Source organism: Pseudonaja textilis, chromosome 6 (assembly GCF_049901715.1).
Source record: "Pseudonaja textilis isolate UNSWEBS1 chromosome 6, rPseTex1.2, whole genome shotgun sequence".
Lineage (NCBI taxonomy): Eukaryota > Metazoa > Chordata > Lepidosauria > Squamata > Elapidae > Pseudonaja > Pseudonaja textilis.
Window position 1 is genome coordinate 42,458,487 of NC_141995.1, and position 26,747 is coordinate 42,485,233.

The following is a 26,747-nucleotide window of genomic DNA, read 5'->3' on the forward strand; positions in this document are numbered from 1 at the left end:
ATTAATCTGTATTTTTAATTGATTAGTTAAGCACTAGTAAATAGTGAGATTTCCATCTCAGCTTCATATTGTCCTTAAGTTATTGTCTGCACCCACCAAATATGACTGCCTTGTCCTAGACAATCACACATATTATGTCTGATTTGAGTTACCACCAGAGATAAATTGAAGGTTATCTCCTACTTTTCATACAACTGGAATCCACTTAGAACCTAACAGCCTCTTTGACCTAGGAAAGTTAATTACTGTCCAGACATTTTATATTACTTTAAGGTCACAAGATATTACATTAGAAGATATTCAGAATGACTAATCATCCTGCTGGTGTTGTCTGGTCTAAGATCACTAATACAGTATGTTAAATTCTTTGCTATGGAGAAGTTGAGTTTATGCAACATAATTCAATATTGTCCATTATATTCTTTCTGCATGCATTCCCTACATTTTCTGCATTTGTGATAATATATGATGTTACTATGTACTAAATTCCTACACTGCAGAATCTAAATACTATACAGCTTTGCTTACCCAGCTTTAACACAGAATTCAAATATATGCATTGGGGAAACAACTGTGCACCGTTTGAAGCTATGTATGTAAGTATGTATCTATTTTATATGCCTCCCATTTAATTCTGCAAAGCAACTCTGAGTGATTTACAATTAAAACACAAATATTAAAATACTAAGAACAAATACACAGCTTAAAAATCAAAGAAAAGGATGGTACCAAGGTGGCATCTTCCCTATTAATCCAGCACTGGGAGAAAATATCAGAAAAGTTGATTTTGCTACAGATTTTGTTAAAGTGAATCAATTGCTAATGGTTCTTTGCTGAACTCAGGTTTTGGTTGTTTTTTAAAACTATGAAAACTATACTTAACTGTTTTTTCTAAGTTTGCCATGGCGTTTCAAAGCATTATTGTTAATTATATTCTTGACAGCTATGTCACTTATTTTTGTAGCTTTGGAATGAAAAAATGAAAAGACAAAGAAAATTGCCATTGTTCCCTATAGTAGAATATTAGAAATAAAGTTTTCTTCCATTGGAACACAATCAACTTGAAACATTCCAATAGAAAATTTAAGTGGAATTGTTTTGTTCTAAACTAAGACAAAACTTGTTTTTTTTTATTTTGTGAACATTCCTACACTATTAATAAACTTTAATTCTGTAGCTGTTAAGGAACTTTAACCTACCATTCACAATAATACATTCAAAGTACAAATTATTCATTAAGATAGGAAGATCCTGTTTATACTAGAGGAAATATTGCTGAATTCAAAGAAGATAACTTTTTGATGTTGTAAGAGTTGATTTCCCAAATAACTATTCAGCCAAGATGTATGTGTGTATAAAGCATATACCCATCAAAGCAATTGAAAAATACTTTTGTGATTCCCAGGTAATCCAACAATTAAAATTCATGCAGGGTATAATAGTTTCAATAAGTATGATTGCTACTTGGTAAAATCCAGATATTCTGATAATGGAAACAAGACCTTCCTGCAATTCTTTAATTCATTCCTCAAAGTAAATAGTTGGTGAAATAAAAAAAATCCAAAAGAGTCAAAAGATATAAATTATATATTTATTCCAAAAAAGTAGCTCTAAATAATAAACGCTGCCCCCACCCCGAACAATTATTTAAGGGAGAAAACCCCATGTTACTATTTTGTCAGATCTGTGAATAATGCTTAAAAATATAACGGCAGAGTTAGATTTAGAAAGTTGTGCACTTTGCTATGCTATTTGCCTAAGTGCTGATCAGCTGTTGGTAGTTTTGTTTTGATTGCAGGTTAAGAGCTGTTTAAAAATTTTGTGTACTGAATAGCTGATCTACAGGATAATGAAGGCAGCACTTCATTCTATGTGGCTCAGCTTCTCTTGTATTCAGCCCTATAGTAGGACTGTTTGGGTAATAGATTTTGTGCCTTTTTGACAGAATGTTATACCTCTCTGGCTTCATCAGACATTTGCTCTCCTTCATCATACTAATCAATAGGCTTGGTTTTAATGGTGTGCTAAAACTGCAGCAGTGTATTTTCCACCAGTTCATGTTCAAAAAAGAAGACAGCAACAGACCCAAAGTATTTAAGCAATACTTTAACTGAACTATAGAAAAAAGATTCTGAGTAGCACATTTGAACATTCTGGATTACTTCTATATGCTGATTTTTTACTGAAACTATCAGTTTTCTTCAGCTTCCTTTTTATGACACTAAACTTGACTCTTCTAGTGCTCCCAGTAGAGATGAAACTTGAAACCAAGGCAATTTCCGCTTTATTCCATCTCATTATTTTTATTTCCATTTTAAGACAGTTGTGTTACTTTATTATTTCTACAGGAAATATTCCAAAACTTGCATTTGGTAACTTTAAAATATACTGTTTGAAACCGAATATGGGAGACTTAGTGAACAGCTCTTTTCCCTAGATCTTTTTTTTTCCAGATCAGAAAGAGATCAAAGAGATCAGTTCTTTTGAAAAAGTATGCACATGGGAGCGTGAATCTAAAAACAGCCCTGCTTAAGGCTAAGGTCCATCTTAGTTTAGCATTCCCAGAATGCTAATTAGATGTGTTGTGTCCAATGCTACTTGGAGACGTGCTGTTCCAATGCAGAAGTAACACTGAGACTTTTAAGACCCTTGAATGTCTACCAGTGGAACATGCTGACAGATAGCCCCATTTCCTTCCTAGGTTAATGTTTAAAAATGAACAGAGAAAAGGGGCAGAATTATCAAAGAAGGAAATCTTACATTATCATTAGATGATCGAAGCAAAATAAGATTTCTGAAAAGTTGGCATCCTGCATATGGATAAATTTTACTGATGGCCACAATGCTGTTCCAGAGCTATACTACAGCTATCAATCAGTAGTCTAACTTTACTTTCAGTGGTTATAATTTGATTCAGATGTCACTTTCCATGGTCAACCACATAATTTCCTAGTGGATTGATATCAGCATGAATTTTAAACCACAAAGAGCTGGCTCTAATTTTCTTCAGGGACTATTTAATCTATTCCTTGCTTTATCATACACTTTTTATTAACAATTGGAGATGGTCCCGGCCATGATCCTTCTGCATGCTCTTTCATTTTTAGGGCTCTTCGTCTTAATACAAATGCCTTCTTTCGAAGCTAACCAGAGGGGCCATTCCTGACTGGAGGGCAAGAATAGCCTGAGGCATGTGTTGGGTCATCAAAATGAGGCGTAGGAAGAGCGAGATGAAATGGGAAGGGGACGGGACGACAAAGATAGGCTGCTGCTTTATCTCCGGAAAGAAACAAAACGCAGCGGCTGACAACACGAAATTCAGCCTGGGGACAGCCAGCCGGACAATCACCAGAAGGGGAAGCCGCGTGTGGAGGTGGAGGAAGGGAGGGACAAAGGGAGGCAACTTCAGTGCAGGTGACACCAAGTTCGGCTTGCGCGGGTCGGATTCAGTTTTCCTTCAGACCTCCGAGCCGGGAGGCTGTGGGGAGGGAGGTTAATACAAGCAGCAGCAGAAGGAAATCGCCGGAGCGGCCGCGCAGCTCGGAGCGAGAGGGAGCCGGCGACGACCCTCGTGGACGAAAGTGCAGAGGGGGAAGCAAAATGCACCTGAAGGACAAAGTGGCTCTGGTCACCGGGGCAGCTCAGGGCATAGGCAAAGCCTTCGTCGAAGCACTGCTGGAAAAGGGCTGCAAGGTAAGAGAGCCAACCGTGGACGGCTCGAGTACCGGGGGGTGGCGGGTTGGGGGGGGGAAGCAGAAAAAAACCCGCTGTCACTGGCAGACAGTCCACCCCTGCGTTGCTTGCCTTCTCCCCCGCGCTGTGGAGCAATGATAGAAGTTCCTCTCGGAGTTCGTAGGATCGAAGTGGCTCCTCCTTTTTCTTGAACATGCAAGTATCTCGGAGCTATTGGCTTTTGTCTCTCTCCAGTAGTACGAGCTCCGCAGCTGCTCTTTCTCTCTCTCTCTCTCTCTCTCTCTCTCTGTGTGTGTGTGTGTGTAGAGGGAGGGACGGAGGTAGAGCGGGTTAGAAGCGACTGAATGGATGGTACTAGTTTCAAAGTGCAGCATATTAGTTGATATGTGCGGGTAAAATCTTCCTTTAATTCTCTTTCGAGAGAGCGGTCAACATAAAACATATTACTGTGCTTTCTTGGGCCTATTTGAAATAGGATTTGGTGTTTGTAGTCACAGTTTCTAATTTTAAAATATTTTAACATGCATTGATAAAAATAGGCATGCATGTTCAGTCGCTCCAAATGTCTGAAAACACTACTGTTCCCTATAGATATGCTGGTAATGTATTCCATGTGCACTTAATGCCATGCTAAATTCAACTGCCTGGCTGTCAGGACATTTTATATTCCTTCCTTTTTTTATGTTGTAAAATCTAGAATTTCTAGGGAGTGACACATTTCAAACTGTTGAAATTTACTTAATTTACTTAGCCTCCCTTTGAAATGCCTAAGATTTATGTCCTCAAATAAGTTATATAATGCAAAATGGTTAGGTAATGTGCTTCCAATTTCTACCACATTTGTTTCATATAAAGCTACATATTTGTACAAATGTAGATATTATATCAACTAATCACTACTCTAAAACGGCTCTTCTTTCTTTCTCTGTTTTATGTCTATGAAAGGTATGACTTATTTTTCTGTCTTCTATGTCAGGATATGCATCTAATTTTATAGGTCTGTGTGGAATACTCCTTTTTCCTAGGTGGCACTTGTGGATCTGAATACAGATGCAGGCAAAGCCAGCAAGGATGCCTTTGATAAGCAGTACAGCCCACAGAGAACTGTTTTCATTCCTTGTGATGTTTCAAATGAAGAAAAACTTAAAGGTTAGAAGTTTTCCAAAAAGTTTTTTAATGCCCTATTTTAAATGCCATGCAGCTGAAATAATAATGAGCCTTGTTCCCCATCTAGCCAAACAGATATGTGTTGTTACTTTGGTATGCAAATACAGTCTGTTACCTTAATATGTGTGGGGAAAATGCTGAGATCTCCTGCCATTGGAAAACCTATTTATGATAAATATTTTTTGCTAAAAGGTCCAAAATTTATATGCAGCTGATAGATGATAATCAAACTGAACAGGTCAGAACCTTGAAATATTTAGCAGTATGATTTTATGTCCAGTATAGATGGGGGTGACATTAGAGCGTGATACAGGGATAGTAAGGAGTTGTGCCATGGCAGCATTAAAATTCTGTACAGTAAGAAGATCATATAGATTTGCAGCCTTAAGTATATTCTGCAAAAACAAAAGAAAAGGGATAGAGGGAGAAAGAGACGAGGGCTGGGGCTGGGAGCTAGAATTTCAAACAATTAGAAAGAATGCAATCTAAATTCTAAACAGCATTTTAAGGATGTTCCCAATGCAAATGTATTTAAAAAAACCCACCAAAATAGGCCAGGAAAACCCAGGACCTTATTGAAATGAATGACTAAAATTACTGTTTGATAGTACCATTTGTCCTGTCCTTGTACAATATTTTGGGATAATTACTAATTTTGCTGGAACAAACTAATAGAGAGAACTCAGCTAAATATGGTTTTACTCTACTGCATGGTGAATCTACGCCACACATCACAAATGACATGCCATGTCATTTTTGATGACATGACTAGAAGCCCTGCAAATTTTAGAGGTATGTGGAAACAGTGCCTGCTTGTGTGACTTCCAGAGGCTCTGGAGACTGCAGAGACCTCATCAAATTCTTGTGGAAACTCTGCAGATTCCAAAATGCATGTTAAATTCTCACACAATTTTTGGAGTCTCTAAAAAGGCTACACTATATTGTGCTTTCTGAAGCATCCATAAAGCAAGACCCTCTTCCAAAGTTCCAGGCCTCCTGAGACCCAGAACTCACTTGGGTAGGAGAGAAGAAGACAAATAAAAAAATATTTACAATTATGTAAGTGTTTATTTAATTTCATTATCCAAAGCAATTCTTTGTTATGAAGTACAATAACAAAGCAACAATAACAAAGTGTAGGATTTGTGTTTCTGAACCTAGGCAAAGATTCATGATACAATTCATGATTCATGATACAAATATCAAGAATCATGATACAATAACCTGTTGGACTTAGGAAAGTTAACATGTGTATGTACTAAAGAATAATACGCTAATATAGTAAATGGTATAAAAGAATGTAGAACGGAATTGTAGAGCTGTTTTCAGGATCAGTGGTTTTAGAATCAGTTCCAATAGGCTCTCTGGAAAACTCAAGTCTTTGCAACTTTCCAGAAGGCTACAAAAATTGGGGTCATCCTCATTCCATGGGTATGTTGTTGCACAAAATGCGAGACCTGTAGAGACTTACACGTACATGCTTGGTAGGTGACACCCATTATCTGGCTGTCTGATTAATTAGACAGAATTATCTGGAAAAGATTGTCTTTTAGATAGTCAGACACAGAGCCTTGTAGAGTTTTATACATGATGACCAGCATCTGAATTGCACTCCAAAAAAACAATGTATTTTAGATCAGTTAAAGCTTCTGGATGATTCTGAAATTCAAACCCTTATTACTACAAATGGCAGTAATCTTTGCAAATGTGACAGACTTGTTTTAAGTGGCTCCTGATCCAGATTTCACTATAACTGGCAGAAACATTAAAGCAAAGACTCCCTGGCCATGTCTCCTTCCTACTCAGGATCTATGAATCCAGAAGGAAGTCCATATTTTGAGGAAGAGAAGGGTGTACAGCTCAATGAGACAAGATTCTTTTATTAAAGCCAATCTCAATAAATGTAGATCTGGGCTCCATAGGTTAAAGTTGAAGTTTATTTCCTACTCTGATTTACCAAGTGAAGCTGACAATACACCACTCTGAACCTAATAAATGACCTTACCAAGTGAACAGGAAAAAGAATGAAGCTCATAAAATCCCATAACAATTAGTGCAAAGGCCAACTTCTTTCTACCCCTATTGACTGAACTGCCTACTTAGGACAGAGCAGAACCGTGTGCTAAAATAATGCTTCCAACTTCCAACCATTGCAATCCATCCAAAAGTATACTATGATGAACAGTATCAAAAATTGCTAAGAGATCTAGAAAGAAGATAGTTGTGTGCCCTCTTCACCTAATTCCTGTTGGAGTTCATCTATTACAGTTATTGATGCATTTTCTGCTTCATTCCAAAGTTGAATCCAGATTGCCCTGGATCTAGATTATATTCTCCAAAGCTCTCTGAAAGATAGTTTACCCTTTTCTCAGCAATCTTGCCAAGAAGTAGAATGTTGATGTAACTAAATTTATTCCATTTCCATGGTTGGACATTTTGCAGAAATGCTAGAATTTCATTGTCTCTCAAGCAAGTTTTATGTACAGGATGGATCCATTGTATTGGACTCTCATTGGCTCTCTTTTCTAGGCATATGGGCCAGGATTCGATGTACAAGTGACAGAATTAAGATCAAACATAATTTTGTATATCTCATTGGGATCCACATGCTCAAGAATCTCCTACTGTAGATGTGATTACAAGAGTTATTTCCTGTCATCTTAACAGATTCCATCCACCTTGCTTCCATCTTGGAATGAAATCAAATAATCTTCTTCATGAAATGTTTGGACTGACAACTGACATTTATATTCAGTTGTTATTCCAGACCATTCTTCCCTAAAAGGGTCTCTTCACACATTTGTTTTCCTAAAATTCCTCAGAGAAATAAGGAGCTGCTCAGGAGCAATGGGCGAGGAAAGACTAGTGAGGAGCAATTGTATCAAGCAACCTAGTCAACTTTATGTTCTGAATCTAACAAGGCATCCTATAGAACTCTGCCTCAGATTGCTGGGTAAATCTACAAATGGCATTTGGAAGTATTTGAGATCTGTCAGCAGTCTTAATAAGAACCTTCTCATGAATAGGTTAGTGATTCCAGTTAACCCCAATATCAATTTCTTGTCAGTCCTTTAGTATGAAAGATTCAAAGGAGCACATTATTTGGATCAATGTTTTCTATGTGGAGCTGATAAGTTTGAAATAGATAATCAAATTCTAGGGATGAGTATTGTTCCGGTTAGCCAGGCTTCCAGTCTGGGGCATCATATGTAAAAGTTCTATAAAAGCCTGTAAAATAAAATAAAATAGCCTTTCTAGTAAAGTTTTATTCTTTGTAATAATGTGTAAAGTAGTTGTACAGATATATCTGCACCAGTAGGCAGTAGAGAGAAAATGATATATATTTTGAATGGTGAACATATGAAACTTCACTAAAACACAGACATATTTTATTACTTATTGATCATAAATTGAAATATTTTCTATGTCAATATGCAATTATAGTTTCTAGAAAGAAGTTTGCAACTAACCAGAATGTATAAGTGCAAATTGTGAAATATTAGCAATATTGACTTATTATGTCAATAACCAATATAGGTTATTTTTGAATTTTGGATCAAAGTTTGTGTATGAATTCAAAACTCTTCAAATACAATCTTTTCCAAATCTAGTACTACGATGAACATTGACTTTTAAATGTTATTTAGCGTAATATTTATTCATAAAGAAGAGACCATTTCATTCAAAGAAGTTTTTTTAGGATTTGGTAGCTATAGCATAAAAGTTGTATTTTCCCTTTTACCTATCCCTTTGTCTCTACTTCTCAGACTACACTTGAATTTCTTCCAGTTTTAAAAATGGTTTAAAGCATAATTTGGCAGCTCTGTAATTGCAAAGGAGGGAAGGAATCAGCTTTGCTGACAACTGGATGACTTATGATTTTAAACCTATTACACTTAACAATGCCAGTGGCTTCGATGGATTTTTTTTTTTAGATCCGGAAGTATAAGAATAATGTATTCTCATGAAAAACTACTTAAAGCAGAGATGAAAGAGCTGAAATACATTTAGCCAAGAAGCTTTCCTTGAACCATTTAGTCTGTATCTTCTTTTTAAAAGTTACAATTCTAATCATTTGTACTACTTATCTTTTTGAGAAAACCTTTGCAAACAGTTTCCAGAGGAATAACTATTAGTCTGCTGGAGAAAAAACAAGACACATACTTTGTATATAATTTGTAATATAAGAACAGTTTATTTTTATTGGCTTATAAAAAGTATTTGTGAAAATGAAAAACATTTTAAAGGTTTCTCAACAGAGACAATGAGCACTTAAAATTAAGCCTCAAGTTTACCACCACTTATCTTCCTTTAGAAATCCTAATGTCAGTTTTGTGACATATAGAGAAAAAATAATAATGCTCATTTTCTCAACATAATCTATACTTTAATAATGCTTTACTATGTCCTCTTTACCCACAGTTTTCTAAGTCAAATATCCCCAATGATGTTTCTTTCAGTTCCCATTCAGCTTCATCATTTTGGTTCCTTTTCTGAGCTTTTTCACCTAAATTGTAAACATATTGCAAACTAGGAATTTGTCAATCTGTCCAGCCAGGTTTTCTTCAGCTTTCATGTTTCCAGTTTAAGTACAGAGAAGCATTTTTCATACTTCCTCTAATATTTAGGTGCTTGTGTATTTTTAAAAAAGCAGTGGACTCTTGCGGATATTTTCTATAATTGAATTATAACTTATTTCAAATCAAATATTTTTTCTACCATACTTTAATAAGACCCAAAATTGCTGGCAATACTCTAAGAAATTCATTCCATGTATTCGTGTGAAGACATTTTAGTATTGATATTTTTAACCTTTTTTTATGATTTTCTGTCTGGGATTTGCCTTCCCCAGTAGTTACATAATGAACCAATATTTTCACTGAGATTTTACTACTGTCCCCAACTCCCTCTTCTGGTTAGTCACAAACAGTTAATCCATTAACATTAGACTTTATCCCTGAAATAAAAGTCACACAGTTATTTTAATACCCTTTCTGAATATATAGGAACTTATTTTACTTTTTTACTTTTTCACCTTTAAATCAAACCTAGGGCATAAATAAAATACTTGTCTTCCACTATTATGGAAGACATAAGTTTTCTTCCAAATGAATTCAGCAAGGTAATATTTAGTATGTATTACCTTAAATAGTACAATATTTATTTATTTGTATCTGGTCTTTATTATTTTTACAAATAATTCAAGGTGGCAAACATATCCAGCATACCTTCCTCCTATTTTCCCAACAACAACCCTGTGAAGTGAGTAGGGCTGAGAGAATGACTGGCCCAAAGTCATAGCTAAGGCTAAGGCTACAATTCACAGTGGTCCACTTTCTAGGATGGTGAGTTAACTATTAGACCAAACTGGCTGCCTAATATCTAATAAATAGCATTTTAATCCTGTCACACACTTCAACTAATTCCTTGTAATCTCTGCATTCATTCTTGCATTTTACTCTTTGCTACTATAACAGCTAGAGCAATCTTCTGTCATCAGATGTAGATGTGATCTTCACACTTAAGGAGTTTGCACAAGTTTAAGCTTCTTAAGCAAACCTTATCTTTGCTCCTTAAGTAAACCACCCCTTGCATTTTAGCATTTCTTCGGTTGAATTGTTAGACATGCAGCATTAGCATTTTTCAACATTTTCATGTTTGTGACATCTTTCTCACTGACATCTTTCTTGAATACTAATATTTTTAACATCTTCTATTTCATTCTTTGTTATATCACCAAATATCTAACTGGTGTTTCAAAAATCCTGCTCCTAGCATTTCCTCATTTCAGTACATACAGCTTCTTTCACTTCTTTCTTCCAAGTTTCATTTTTTATGCTTTCCACTAGTTAATCTGGTGATAGTTTGTCACTTGACTCCTTAAAGGCTATCAAGGACTTCTGGTAGAGTAATATCTTTGCCCCACAGAAGCAGTTTGGGTTAAGCTCCATTGTATTTATATGTAGAGATAACACCAACACATCCACACACTCAACACATACATTTCTTTTGGGGCTAATCAGCTGAATCATAGAAAAAGAGTGAGAAGTAGTAACTTAAGGTAACTAAAAAGTAATATGAGAAAAGAAAATGAACTGTATTCCTTCCTTTACATCCAAATATAATTCACAACAGTTTTTTCATAATTTTCTATCTTTGCAAACCATTTTTGCTTTGTCCACATCCATTCACCAATGTGGATAAATAAAACATCTCTATATATATTAGGATATGCATTCCATTGATAAAAGTTAAACCAATATATATGATGAATGATTTGAAAAATCATACTTATAACTGTATCACTGTGGATTCACTTAGTTAAAGCAGAATTATAGTTCTGATGGTATTGTCATCAATCATTACATATTATTCTAGGGAAATAAAAATCAAATTTCCTTACAGATGCATTTAAGAAAACAATTCAACATTTTGGACATCTGGATATTTTAGTCAATAATGCTGGAGTAAATGATGAAATGAACTGGGAAAACACAGTTCAAATCAACTTGGTAAGTCTAATACATATTATATTTTTAAAAGGAAAAAAAACAACAGGTGTAGTTAAAAATTTAGAGAAAAAAATGTAACCTTTTTGTGGATTTTTTTTTAACTTCCAAGTATATATAAAATTAATAATTAGATTTGCTATTTTTTCTGCAAGCATGTTTTTGAAACAACTTTTGAGTTTGGATGTCTGCGAACAGCTGAATATTTTTATATTAGTCAAGCTTCCTGTAGAAACCTATTGAAAACTATTTTAGAGTTGGATTAACAAATCTGATCACTTTTTATTAATATGAAATTAATGTGCTGGTACATTAATTTTAACTTATTTCACTAGGAAAGACAATTTAAGAAATTTACTCAGGTCATCTTGGCTTCAGTTTCTAAACCATCAAGCCCACCTAGCTCTGAGTATTTTTTATTTTATTTTATTTGGTCCTTTTTTTTGTTACAACCAGAAAAGACTGGATTTCTGAATGAGTAAAGGAGAGAGAAGGAGAGAGGGAGGAACAGAAAGGAGGGAGAGAGAGAGAGAGAGCGCGAGAGAGAGAGATGCAACATTTTCAAAAGACATTTTGCATTTCCTTTTTTCTGTAGCTGACAGAATGAATAGCCCAAGATTACTCATCTGGCTTTGTGCTTAAGAAGGAACTAGAATTCATGTGTCCATGTCTCTTGCTTGGTTCCTTAAGTTTTACACCAAACTAGCTTAATAAGATTAATTGAACATACAATAAACATAACATAAAATTAATTTTATGATTAAAATAGAGTCCATCTGGATTCTAATCAAAGCATTCATCCTAAACTCACACTTGCTTTATGTTTTTTAAAAAATAAAATGATAAAACAGTTTGTTAACAAAACTTTTGGTGCAAACCTGGCATTATTTTATTTTTGCTTTATTAAAATTCCTGACTGCAGCTAGAAGACTTCCCTCCTCTACCACTCCAAAGATCTAGTTATCATGAATGTTTTAAATCTTCCTTAAGAGTCCAATATAATTATCTCCCTCTTTTGTGCTAGGAATAATGCCAGAAATAACTTCAAAGTGTACATAATAAGTGGCGTGCAAAAGCACACAATTGTGCCTACCATCCCTGTCCTATTGTCACCAATTATTAGTTCCTATTTCATGTATTTAAACTTATATTTATTCTTATTTCTATTATATTGTAAGCATTTGACAAAATAAATAATATAATTAATGCATTAGATACATATCAGCAGCAATCATGATAAATGTCACTATGCTACCTATTTGTCTGAGTCCCTTTCCCAAGACAAACAGCTCAAGTGTTATATCACTGCAATATAGTATTACTTGCAAAATACTGCTAACGTGTTTAACAGTGGAAGCATGTTTGTTTTCTTCTTCCTTTTAATAAAGTACAGGAAGCTGTGCCTAGCAATACATAGATAAATATCTATCTATCTATCTATCTATCTATCTATCTATCTATCTATCTATCTATCTATCTATCTATATATATCTTCATAAGTACACAGTGCTGACAGTTGACTTATATATGTCTGCTCCTCCCAATACATACATGCTTTTGCCTGCCTATTATTGCTATTGCTATTTATTATGACAAATTATAATTGCATCAGAAGGATTATCCAATCCATCCAAAATGATTGGTGAGAGAATATTATACTGTTTGATGACTAACTGCAAAGAGTTCTTTCATGTCTATTGTTAAGAAAAAACTGGTTCAGAAGTAGTCATTATACTACTGGCTCAGGAATGTCAGCAGAGGGAATAAAAAGTATGGTGGATTGAATAATTAATCATAAAATAATATACAAAGTGTGATACGTTGAATCACTAACATTTCAAAATAACTTCTTCAATACATGCTTGATTTTAGCTGCATTTCCATCTGTTGATTTTTTTCTGTATGATCTCCCCAATCATATGATCAATATTCAGCTTTGACTGAAACAAATATCATAGCATAAAAGTGATAATAGTCTTCAAGACTATTTTAGTTACTCATTACAAGAAACTATTGTTTTAAATGAAAAAACAACATGTCACAGTGTGGAAACATGGGGGAAATTGATAAAAAGTTTGAAACTCCTACATGATAATTACAAGTGCCTTGGCATTTTGAAAGGTGTGGAGCTCATCAATAGTTACTTGGCAGATATAAAAAAATGCGGGTGACAAAAGAGAAAATAAGCATTGGAAAACAATTCTTAAAATTATTCAAGATGTACAGTGAAACATTATTTTTTAAAACAACTATAAGAATGAAATATACCTGATAACTCTTTTGTATTTTCTACATCAGATTTCAGTGATTAGAGGAACATATATTGGACTAGAGTACATGAAAACTGAAAATGGTGGAAATGGAGGGGTTATTATTAATACAGCATCATTAGCAGGTAAAATATATATTTATACCATATTTTTAAGGGCATGAGCTTTTCCATCACATTTAATTCCCAAAAACATTGTAAAATCTACATCCAAACCATTGTAAGCATCTATGGCAGCATTAAAACCAGGGGTGGGATTCTACAGGTTCTCACCTATTTGCTAGAACCGGTTGTTAACATCGCAAGCAGTTCAGAGAACCGGTTCTTAGAAATTACTGGCCTAATCCTGTAAGGAAGGCAGGAAGGAAACATTTTGGTGTTGCTTATAGAAACTGCCTCTCCATTAACCCTTATTACATTCTTGGCAGGACTAGACTTCCTGTCTCAGGAACTTCTCTGGAGTTTTTTTCCCCTCCTTTGCTGGTACTTTGCTTGTGTGGAGTGACCATTCAAAGTTACAATGGTACTGAAAAAAATGACTTATGACCATTTTTCACACTTACAACTGTTGCAGCATCCCCACAGTCATGAGAGGCCAGGCGAGGAGGTGCGTGCCTCAATGTGAGTAATATTGAGTTGGCCACGCCCAGCCAATCACATGACCACCAAGCCATGTCCACCCAGTCACATGACCACCAAGCCATGCCCACCAACTTAGCCACACCCACAGAACCAGTTGTTAAAAAAATTGAATCCCACCCCTGATTAAAACCAGCAATAATTAAGATTTGGGGGGGGGGGCTCTAATTCAGCCTCTTTTCTGATGCTTTTTCTAATAGAGTTTAGGCAGGCTGGTAAGTTCCATTACCAGCTATTATGCATGTAGCTGGCCCTTATTTGTGAAATTATGAAGCATGGAAAAACAATATTATTTAGTCTGTATACCCGGAATTTCAGGTTGTGTAACTTTACATTTATTGATTTGATTTGTGTATATAATATATTTAGATTTCAGCAAGGCATTCGACAAGGTAGACCACAACCTACTTCTTAGTAAGCTAGAAAAAAAGTGGAATAGATAGCATCACCACTAGGTGGACTCGCAACTGGCTGACAAACTACTCAACGAGTAGTCCTTAGTGGGTCTAAGTCTACATGGAGGGAAGTAAACAATGGGGTGCCATAAGGTTCCGTCTTAGGCCCAGTACTCTTCAATATCTTCATTAATGACTTAGATGAGGGAATAGAAAGGGAACTTACCAAATTTGCAGATGATACTAAGCTGGCAGGAACAGCTAAACACCCAAGAACATAGGCTCAAGATCCAGATGTATCTTGACAGACTAGAACACTGGGCCGTATCTAACAAAATGAAATTCAATGTAGACAAAAGTAAAGTCCTACACATAGGCAAGAAAAACCAAAAGTACACATATGACTAGGTGAAAACGGGCTCAATAGCAATAACTATGAGAGGGATCTTAGTGGACAACCAGCTAAATATGAGCCAGCAGTGTGCAGCAGCAGCCAAAAAAGCTAATGCAGTGCTAAGTTGTATTAACAGAGGGGTACACTCAAGATCAAGAGAGGTACTAATACCACTCTATAAAGCCTTAATAAGACCACACCTAGAGTACTGCATCCAGTTTTGGTCACCACATTATAAAAAATGATGTTGAGACTCTAGAAAAAGTACAAAGAAGAGCAACCAGGATGATTAGGGGACTGGAGCTTAAAACATACAATGAATGGTTACAGGAACTGGGCTTGGCTAGTCTAGTGAAGAGAAGGACCAGGGGCGACATGATAGTGATCTTCCAATATTTGAGGGGCTGCCACAGGGAGGAAGGGGTCAAGCTATTTTCTAAAGCGCCTGTAGGCCAGACAAGAAATAATGGATGGAAACTGAACAAGGAGAGATTTAACCTGGAAATAAGGAGAAACTTTCTGACAGAGAACAATCAACCAATGGAACAGCTTGCCCTCGGAACTTGTGGGAGCACCATCAGTTGAGACTTTCAAGAAGAGATTGGACTGCTATTTGTCAGAAATGATGTAGGGTCTCCCACTTGGGCGGGGGGTTGGACTAGATGACCTACAAGGTCCCTTCCAACTCTGATTATCTGTTATCTGTGTGTTGCTCATTCATCTATGGGCATCTCATCTCTGGGAAACTTACAAACATTAAAAAATTATAAGCATTAAAATGATAAAACAATACGTAATCATAAAGATAATTTACAGTCAAAAGACGGGGAGGAGAAGAGAGCACTAAGTACACTAGAAGAGATAGGAGGCTTTTCTTAACCAATAGGCACTTCCAGAGAGTTGCACTGCTGTTGGGGCCTGAGACTAACTGGCAAACCAGGTTCTCAGACCCTTACATGGGTGGTTCTCACCTTGGGGGCAGGGAGGGATGTACACTGTTGCAAGGGGCAAGAGGCTTGGCAGAAAACCTTTTCTCTTGGACCCCGCCAACCAAAATTCCCTGACCAACCCCCACAGCATGCCAGCATGGTAGGGTGAACCAATCCCATTTGGGTGAGGTGGTTCCTCAGATAGCCTCTATTTTCTTATCTTCTCCTGCAGCAGTTAATAATAACATTTTCTTGCTCTTGGCCAAGCATTTCTTTCTGATTTATTAGTCCTTCTTTGTTTCTCTGAATCTTGACTTCTGTTAGAGATTACTTACGCATATCGAAAGATAATTGTTATGGAAAATATGCTTGTAAAGAAGAAGTTACAGTATTATGGGATTAAAGATATGGCACAATAGAACATTTCAAATCATTAAAAGATTTTAGGGAGGAAATATGGTTTTCTGATTACTAGGTTTATGCAGAGCGTCAATAGATTTCCGTATCCAAATTATGAAATCTCCTAGCTGTCTAACTGTTAGGTATGCTTTGTTTCATAAATTTATAATAGTGATAGTGAGAGCAGAATACACAGTTTAATAAAAGAATACTATTATAAAAAGGTTTTGTTTTTATCCAAATGATGCACAAATTTGAGTGATGAGATTTCCTGATATTCACACAGACTGTAACGGTAATGTGAAACACCTCAGCAGATGGGTTGTAAGATAAGTTGGATATGGAACAGCCAGATAAGAGACAGCAATAGCCCACAGTTGCAAAATTGGTGGGGAAATGTGATCAGAAGGGGCTCCTCCTGTAAACGAGCAAGCAAGAAAATTGTACTTTCAGACTTGCAAGATTCTATTGATGTACAGTAGTTTTACAATAAAGTAGAATTAGCTTACCTGGTTATGTTTCCTGTCTGGTCTTCCTGACATACAGTTAGACTCTTGCAAATTAATATCCATATACCTGCAATAAATTATGTTGAGGTCGCTGACATTATTTTGAGTATATATAAATAAGATTCTGCATTAGGATATGAAGTGCAAAGAGAGCTGAAAAACCTTATTTTTTATCATTATGTTTCCTGACTTTTGAATGAGGTATTATTTAAAGCTTGAGAACGTGTGACTATTAAACATTATTATTTCCACTTCAAGTAAACAAGGGAAGTTATACTATTAAAGGAAAACCATACATAAATACAAAAAAACTAATAATACCAGCAACAGAGAAGTGAACAGGATATGGTTTAGTCAAGAAATTTTAGAAGAGAATAACAATCAACAAGTCAAGAAAAATAAATGTTGGTCTGAAAAAAGGACAGGGATTATTTTTTCCAATTCTCCTTTCTTCAAGGATAATTTTTAAGATGATTCACTGTTCAATAGCCATTTCCAAATGTGTGTCTTCTAGGATAAAGACTTACAGAAAGTAAAATCCAGAATCTTCAAGGGAAAAGATTACTGTATTGATCAAACTTGAATAATCTATTTTTGCTTAATATTTCTGTTACCAAATACCATCACTTTTGTTTTTCCCTAGTTAATACTCAAGTTTCTGTACTTTAGTGGTTTGACAATCTAATCAGCATTGTTTTAAATACGTTATCCTCAAAAATAAAGTAATAACCAGCATGCATCAGTCATGATTCTATAACCATTAAATAGTAGAGAACAGAAATAGCATAAAGTTTATTTAGGAAAAAACAAAAATGCTATCAATAAATAGTCCCATAGAAGTCCTTTATTTTTATCAATGGAGACTGATGATGGCCAGTTATCATTTTGTCAATATATTGTAGTGCATTACTAATTAAAATTTCACAAGGTAGCCACAAATTTTTGTATACCAATGCCTTTCCTATAATCTGATACAGATACAGATAATCAGATTTGGAGGGGACCTTGTAGGTCATCTAGTCCAACCCACCGCCCAAGCGGGAGATCCTATACCATTTCTGACAAATGGCAGTCCAATCTCTTCTTGAAAGTCTCAACTGATGGCGCTCCCACAAGTTCCGAGGGCAAGCTGGTTGATTGTTCTCACTGTCAGAAAATTTCTCCTTGTTTCCAGGTTAAATCTCTCCTTGTTCAGTTTCCATCCATTATTCCTTGTCTGGCCTACAGGAGCTTTAGAAAATAGATTGACCCCTTCCTCCCCAAGGCAGCCCCTCAAATATTGGAAGACCGCTATCATGTCTCCCCTGGTCCTTTAATAAACTAGTCAAGCCCAGTTCCTGCAGCCGTTAATTGTATGTTTTAACCTCCAGTCCCCTAATCATCCTGATTCCTCTTTGTACTTTTTCTAGCGTCTCAACATCTTTTTTATAATGTGGTGACCAAAACTGGATGCAGTACTCTAGGTGTGGTCTTACTAAGGCCTTATAGAGTAGTATTAGTACTTCCCTTGATCTTGACTGTATCCCTCTCTTAATACAATTTAGGATTGCATTATCTTTTTTGGCAGCGGCTGCACACTGCTCTATCTATCTATCTATCTATCTATCTATCTATCTATCTATCTATCTATCTATCTATCATCTATCTATCTATCTACTGAATAAATTGTTTATTTTAATTCAGAAAGCGTATCAAAGAAATGTTCTTTTAGGACAGGGTCTTCAAACTTGGCAACTTTAAGACTTGGGGTCTTCAATCCCCAGAATTCCACAGCCAGCCATGCTGAAGTCTACCAGTCTTAAAGTTGCAAGTTTAGACATCTCTGTTTTAGGATGAACATTCTGTTACAATGATAAATAATGATCAGTTGTATTATGATTTTTCTGGAATCCTGTCTGCTCTTAATAGAATTTAAAAGAACTTCTGATCATAAAGTTTGGGGGAAATATTCATAAATATTATTAATCAATAAAACTTACTTATACATTGGAAAATAATAACCCTTTTTCTAGTCAGAGAATGGACTTTATCACTCAGATTTTTTTCAAAAGACTTAAAAGAAAAGAAAACTATCATCGGGTACTGAGCCTGAAGGCTCTGTAAGATGTCTTTGTTTTCCTCCAGAGCAGTCTAACAATTAGGTATTTGCTCCCTGATTCCAGTACTGTGGACATCTTGGATTGTTTTAAGAAAAGGATATGCTGTTAGACAACCTTGAGGGAAATTACAGATTAATGAGATTATTAAGAAGCATCAGATATAGAATATTACTGAAAGTTGAACATTTGGAACAAACATACTGCATTATTATGACATCAGTTTCTAGAACAGCCTGTCACTTTTGTTTTATGAAGAGTCCAGGTTCTTTCTGTTCAAGATGTCCTTGAATTCAGCAGGTTTTAATTATATTGACAATAACTATGAGCAAAGTTAACCTGATTCCTCATACGCTTGCATTTTTGTTAGACTTCCTTTCTTTATGTAAACCTCTTTTGATTTTTCCATTGTGAGAAGATGGACAATAGTAAAGTTAGCATAGAATTTAGCATAGCATAGCAAATTTGGCTTATTTCCCGTTAAGGCCAAAATCCCATTTGAGATAATGTTCAGAGTAGGGCCTTCCACATTGTAATATAATGTAGAGCAAGATACAATTAGAAAAAGGCACGAAGGGATAGCTGTCTTCTATATTGCATGTATCCAAGAAGCAAATCCGAGAGAGAGAGAGAAAAAAAATGACAACATTCCTCATTGTATCTAATACATATATTACAAACCCATAATTAGAAATAAAAAGTTTGCTCCAGTTTTGCTTAATTAATGAAAAGTTGACCTTATTGTATTTTGAAACAGTTTTCATTTTATTTTCAATGAATCAATGATTTTCTAGCTAATGATGGACAGTGGGGAATATATCAGCAGGATCAAAACTTATAAAGTGGATTAAACTAATTCAGGACATATTTTACAAGGAAAAGCATGAAGCTTTTATCTAACAGCTCCTCATATAAAACTGTCCATACGAATCTAGATCAAGCAGCAAAACATGCTTCCCAGGATTTTACATGTGTGAATTGCTATGGTAGGGAAAATCTACGTAAAGAGGAAGCATTTTTCTTTTTCATTACTTTACCCTATCTTTCTATTCTGTTTCTTTCTACTTCTGTGATTTCACATCCTACAAAGTTAGCATTAATGTGATTGCTTTTATATTGTAATACTATTCTTCTATTCATCGATGTTTTAGGGCTGTTTTTTACAATTAATCAATTCAAGTTAGATATCTATATACAATTTGCAGAAAACACTGTCATTCTTTAAAGTATAAATGAGATTTTGGAAAAATAATTCTTGTGAAATAAAAGTAAAATCATAGCATTAGAGCTGTGTTTCTCTTCTACTTCTCACATGAATGATACATTTTTGAAACATTCTTCATAATTGCTTTTTTGAATGATAATAATATAGGAAAAATAAGCAAGTAGTGGTAGTCCAAAATGGCTGTAGAGCTTAAGATTCAGATTCAGTCTCCAAAAGGCATTGGAAAAGATCTGTCTATTTTAAAATATTGCATATGGGGGTCATATTTATGCTCCAACATTTTTTAGAGATCAAATCCAAAGTACTGAAGAATGCTACGTTTAACAAAAATGAATAATTTTTAATCCTACTTTTTAGCCCCTAACTATTGTCAATTCATACAATAATATAAAGAAACCGTGTAGTTTTACAGTTTTTTCATTTTTTCCCCAGTAATTACATTAAAATTCTTTTTAAATCCCTGATTATTATTTCTTTTACCATTAAAGGACTGTGGCCAGTTGCATACCAACCAGTATATTCTGCTTCAAAGCATGGAGTAATTGGATTTACACGTTCAGTGGCTGTGAGTATAACTAGTGGGGGGGAAAAGTCTTGCTTTCTTGTTGATTAATCCCATGTTTCCATTTCCTTCACACAAACACACCTATACAATCACACACATGTACACACACCCAATTCAGATTTGATTAACTGAAGATTTTCTGAGGTTCTTGTTAAAATAAAATCAGTATTAAGAACAAGCTTTTCCTTTGGCAGGAACATAACTCACAAGTGATGTATGTGTGTGTAAGAGAGCGAGAAAGAGCGCGAGAGAGCATATCAATAAAAAACAGAGTGCAAAAGCAGAAAGATCAGTAGAATCCCACCAAATGTAGGATTATAGTATGTCAACAGTCAGTGTTGGTGCAATAGTCCATTGCAAATAGATAAAAAAAGATAGAAACTGTAACAGTGTTTATTTTGCTAGGGTAAACATTTACAAATGCAATTACTGTAGCTATGAAATAAAGAGATGTGTATTGCTTAGAAGAAAGGTTATGAAAGTACGGAACAAAATATTACAAGTGTAGGACATCATGCTGACAACAAAGGTCATGGTTTCCTGGTTGTAATATGTGGTTGTGAAAGATGGATCCTTAGTAAGAATGAAAAAAGAAGAACTGATGCCTTTGAATTTTTTGTATTATCCTGGATCACAAAGAAAACAAATCTTCAGTAAGTGATGAAGTAAAACTAGACTGCTTACTGGGATAATAAAGCTGAGGTTTACCTATTTTATATGCATAAGGTAAAGGCATGGCTGAATGGAAATTACATTACATTCACATTATGCTTCTAAAAATTGAAGGCAATTGGGGAAAGGCCACAGAAGTCTATGTGGTTCTATATAATCATTGATGACAGAAATATGAGCTTAAAAACAGTTACTGATAGGAATGAAGTCCTTTGAATCAAAAAGAATCAGGAGTGACTAAAACCCTATACAGTAACAGTACAAAAATATAAATGATTAAAAATATGGTTATGTTTGGCTTGAATGAAACAGTATTTGTAAGTTCAGTAGACAATATAAATTTAGGAACTGTTTTGTATTTTATATAAGATATATAAGATTGTTTATTCTTCTGATGTTTCCTACTGTGATCAGCATGGTTTCCTACATGTTTGTTTAATGTTCCTTTGAATTAAAGATGCCAGAGACAGGACCTGATATTTTTTCCATATAAAGAATGTCTCTTACCATATCTCAACAATAGTACATAATATAGTTTCCTGTTTTGCAGCTGGCTGCTAGAGCAAAAAATTATGGTGTACGAATAAATGCGATCTGTCCTGGTTTTGTCAATACACCAATTCTTCATACCGCTTTCCAGGAAGAACATATGGGTTTATATTATTCATTCAAAGAAGAAATAAAACATAAGATGGAATTCTATGGCATTTTGGAGTGAGTACAAATTATGCAGTTCTACTTAATGTCTTAATGAAGTTTGATGAGAAGTATATATTTCCATAGTGCTGCCAAGAAGACAATGTGGACATGTCCATACAGTTGCAGGCTATCTATATTGATTCAAAGGGAATTTTTATTTTACTTCTGCTTGGCTGTCTTAAAGTATTTACATGCATGACAGGGTCTTTTTAAAGCAACTAAACCAGCACCTGGGAAAATATAGCTTAACTAAGGGGCTTTGTATTCACCTGCCAGTTATTAAATCATAGTCCATAAAATTCAAACCAAGCATATATATATCTATATATCTATATATCTATATATATATCTATATATCTATATATCTATATATATATATCTATATATCTATATATATATATATATATATATATATATATATATATATATATATATATATATATATATATATATATATATATATATTGTTTGTTTATTTAGTTTAATATTTTTATGAGCTCAACTGTTGCATTTTCTACATTAGCTTTTTCTTGGAATGTCCTTGGTTCAAATGGTGTTTTCCACTTTTTCAAATTCATTTGAAAAGTATCATGATTTTAAAAAGAATAAGAGGAAATTAATAGAAATACGGAACTTATACTTGGAATACATATTTAAATTGAAGTTTAGATTAAATGATTGCAACTTCAGATGCTCAGACATAACAGGTTATGTGTGTGAGAGGTGTAGTTTTGACAAATTCTTAAAAATAGTGTACTTAGCACCACCCTTAAATATGATTCCTTCAATAGCCACAATGAACCAAAGAGCAAGCAATACATATTAAGCAATGTAAGATTGCTTATTTACAAGGTCACTTTATATAACAATCTTGTATTTTGCAGACTTAGCTAAAGTCAGGAAATCCACAAAGCATATTACCATTAAAGTGTATTGCTTTCACTACATATAATAAATATATACTCAGATGGGAAAAGTTGGAGGCCTAAAATAGTTACAAATTTTCTGGTATATCCAATATCATCTAGTCTTCACAACACCTTGAATAGGATTGTATATACAATCGAAATTGAGTGCAAAATTTCTGTTGCTAAGCAAGTCATTTGTTAAGTGAATTTTACCCCATTTTACGACTTTGGTTGTGACAGTTGTTAAATGAATCACTGCAGTTGTTAAAGTAGCACAATTGCTAAGTGAATCTGGCTTCCCTATTGACTTTGCTTGTCAGAAGGTCACAAAAGGTTATCACATGACTATCATACATATGAACCAGTTGTCAAACATCCAAATTTTGATCACATGATCATGGGAATGCTGCAAGGTTGTAAGTGTGAAAAATGGTCATTATTCACATTTTTCAGTGCCATTGTAACTTTGAATGGTCACTAACCAAATGATTGTGAGGACTACCTGCAATTGTTTCAGATGAATGAGTGAGATATATATAAGCCTGATAACTTTTATTTCGACTCTCGCAAGGTCCCAAAGACAAATATCAGAATATGTTATCTAGTATTAAAAGTACTATATGATTTGTCATATAAAATATCTGCTTTATTATCATTATGATAGGAAAATGAATAGAAATAATTTAGTTCAAACTATTATTTAACTAACTGGTCCTCAAGTATATTTATCCTCGCAAAGACAGAAATTTGTTTCTTTTCCCTTTTAATAGTTTAGAAAATTGAAATGATTTCTAATATTTATAGTCAGTCTTCTCTAATTTGTGTCATATGGATTTATTTATAGCCCATCACTAATTGCTGAAGGACTGATAAAAATCCTTGAAGATGATTCATTAAATGGAGAAATTATGAAGATTACAAAACAAGGAATTAATTTTCATGAATATTGTCCAACGCCATAAAAATAAGCCTTACTATTTTTTCTGGAATAGTTCATAATATTTCCTTCCCTAAACTCAACAATACTAAATCGTTAGAAGAAAATCTTGGTAATGTTAACATTTCATTTCAACATGAAAACTTTTGCCAATATGTGAAGGATTTTTGATATTAGAAATTACTTATATTTTCATCCATTAATGTTTCAAATGCTGTAAAAATATACTATGTAATTTTAATTGTGAAAAGTACAGTTATAAATATGTTTAGCAACTGATGGCTTAGTCAATTTAGAGGTTTTATAGATTTAAGATAAAAACAATAATATTAAACACTCTGTTATTCATAAATTAATCCAAGCAGCATGACAGAATTTCAGGATCTGATTTACATAGTACAGGATTGTATATTTAAGATTTCATTCAAATTAAATAATTTTATCTTTGTAATGCATTTTACCAAGTCTTTCCCCCCATTTGTACGACATATTTAACAGTATATACTGTAGTTATTTAGTTTGAACCTACCAAAAAATATTCGCTCATGCTAAATGTAAGGTTGTTATCTAGTTACATTAAAATAGAACTCATAATTTGTTTCACCTTTCTCACAAAATACATTTGCACTCGAAAAGCAAACGAACAAAACTAGCTTTTTCTGTGAGTGATTTCCGCTGGCAGAATGACTCAACACAAAATTTTAAACATTTGTAATGTTAAATTACAAATATTTTTACTTATTCTTGTGGCTTCAAGTTAGTTTTTATTCTTGATTACTAGGCTAGCCCTTGCACTTTCATTGGCAAGATTTTTTTGAAGTGGCTTGCCACTGCTTTCCTTCAAGAGCTTTGAGAGGGTGATTGGCTCAACATTACTCTCCTGGTTTCATGCCTGGGGCGGGGTGGGGGTGTTGCTAGAATTTGTGGTCACCCAGTTTCTAGCCTGATGCCTTAACTACTACGTATAAAATGTGTATGATAAATATGTGTTTTAACGATACGTAGAAACAATAGGCTACAATCTAGACACCTGTAGAACTCATATCAATACATATTTAATAGAGATATATCTATACTTTTAAAATAATAAACATTACTTAAGAGAGGGTAAATAATCCAAAATCAAATAACTGTATAACTTGCATATTTAACATTGAAAAGAGATCAACCAGAAGATTCATGTTTCTTGAAAATATTTCAGAAATTTATTTAAGAATTTATTTATTGGAGTTCTATTCCAATTTTTTTTCAGCAATCAAGACAGTTTAGAGTGATTAAAAGGGAGCATACAGCTACAAATTCACTAAGAGAAGCCCTGAGTAGGATATTCAAAAATTGTGCTTCTGACAACAGCAGGGATGGTAATCTTCAAAGGGCCTTTTTTGTGATTTTAATAGGTTCATGAGATGAAGAAAGTTCTGCAGATGAGCCATTCAGAGTGTTAAGGGTCAGCACTAAGACACTGAATACTTCTTAGGACTTTGGAAACAGGTCTTTCATCAGAGGCATCATACAACCATTGTAGTTGCCTGAGGAATTTGGGGAGTTGAAGTTCAGTTTCTGAGGTTGAAAAACACTGTTGTAACTGCTATATTTTGTCTTGATTACAATTTTCAGAAGGTCTTCAAGAACAGAAGGTACACACTATGATTTATTAAGGTAGATTTTATTCATTCATTCATTCAATCATTCAATTTCCATAGCCCCTATATTAGTCAATGACTGGGTGGCTTATAATTCAAATATATATATTGCAATTGAACTACTAAAAACATTTTAAAACAACAGAAACAATTAAAAACAATATCCAGAATAAATATTCATAGCAGCCAAGATATTTTATTTATTTATTTGATTTGTCAATCACTTACAAAATAATAGGTATAAGTATATACATAGTTATGAATACATGAAATGGGTACATATAAGAAAAATAAAAGAAACAATAGGACAGGGATGGTAGGCACGTTGGTGCGCTTATGCACGCCCCCTACAGACCTCTTAGGAAAGGTGTGAGGTCAATAGTAGACACTCTAAGGTTTTTGGGGTTTGGGGAAGAAACCACAGAGTCAGGTAGAATATTCTAGACATTGACCACTCTGTTGCTGAAGTCGTATTTCCTGCAATCATGTTTGGTGTGGTTAACCTTGAGTTTGTATCTATTGTGTGCTCTTGTGTTGTTGTGGTTGAAGCAGAAGTATTCATTGACAGGTAAGTCATTGCAATGTATGATTTTATATACCATATTTAGATCAGACCTTGGGTTAGTGTTAGGGTCAAGGTTTTCTAGGTCTAGAATTTCAAGTTTGGTGGCATAAGGTATTCTACAACAATATTAGGCCAGTTAATGATACAGTCAGGAAGTGGGGTGCTTAATATGGGTAACAGGCTGTAACCAAGTTGTGGATAACTTTGCTAAATCCAGCTAGTTAATCTGCCATTTGCAAATCCAGTAGTATATAGTGATTAAGGAGCACTCGCAAACTGGTAATATACTCTTTCTGGATCAGTATAGCGCATCCAGAGGAAGCCTCATATCAGAAACTTGCTTTTGAAAAAATTCTGTTGCACATGGATTTAGCTTTAGCTTGTTTTTTGTCATCCAGACCATTACTGACATTAAGTAACATGCAATTGTTTGATCCTCTGGGAGATATATCAGCACTACTCTCTGTGTTGTTCTTACTGTGTGTAACAAGGTTATGAAAATACATGTTTGCAACACTGATACTGGTAATGCTG

At 34.5% G+C, this 26,747-nt stretch overlaps 1 protein-coding gene across 1 annotated transcript; it reads left to right on the forward strand.

Annotated features, from left to right (window-relative positions):
* Positions 1 to 3,219: 3,219 nt before the first annotated feature.
* HPGD (15-hydroxyprostaglandin dehydrogenase) lies at positions 3,220 to 24,460 on the forward strand. Its single transcript, XM_026699683.2, has 7 exons — positions 3,220 to 3,693; positions 4,719 to 4,842; positions 11,266 to 11,372; positions 13,668 to 13,764; positions 20,713 to 20,789; positions 22,012 to 22,175; positions 23,913 to 24,460. Exons 1-7 carry the CDS (start codon positions 3,601 to 3,603, stop codon positions 24,028 to 24,030), a joined length of 780 nt encoding a protein of 259 aa, XP_026555468.1. The 5' UTR covers positions 3,220 to 3,600; the 3' UTR covers positions 24,031 to 24,460.
* The last annotated feature ends 2,287 nt before the right edge of the window (positions 24,461 to 26,747 follow it).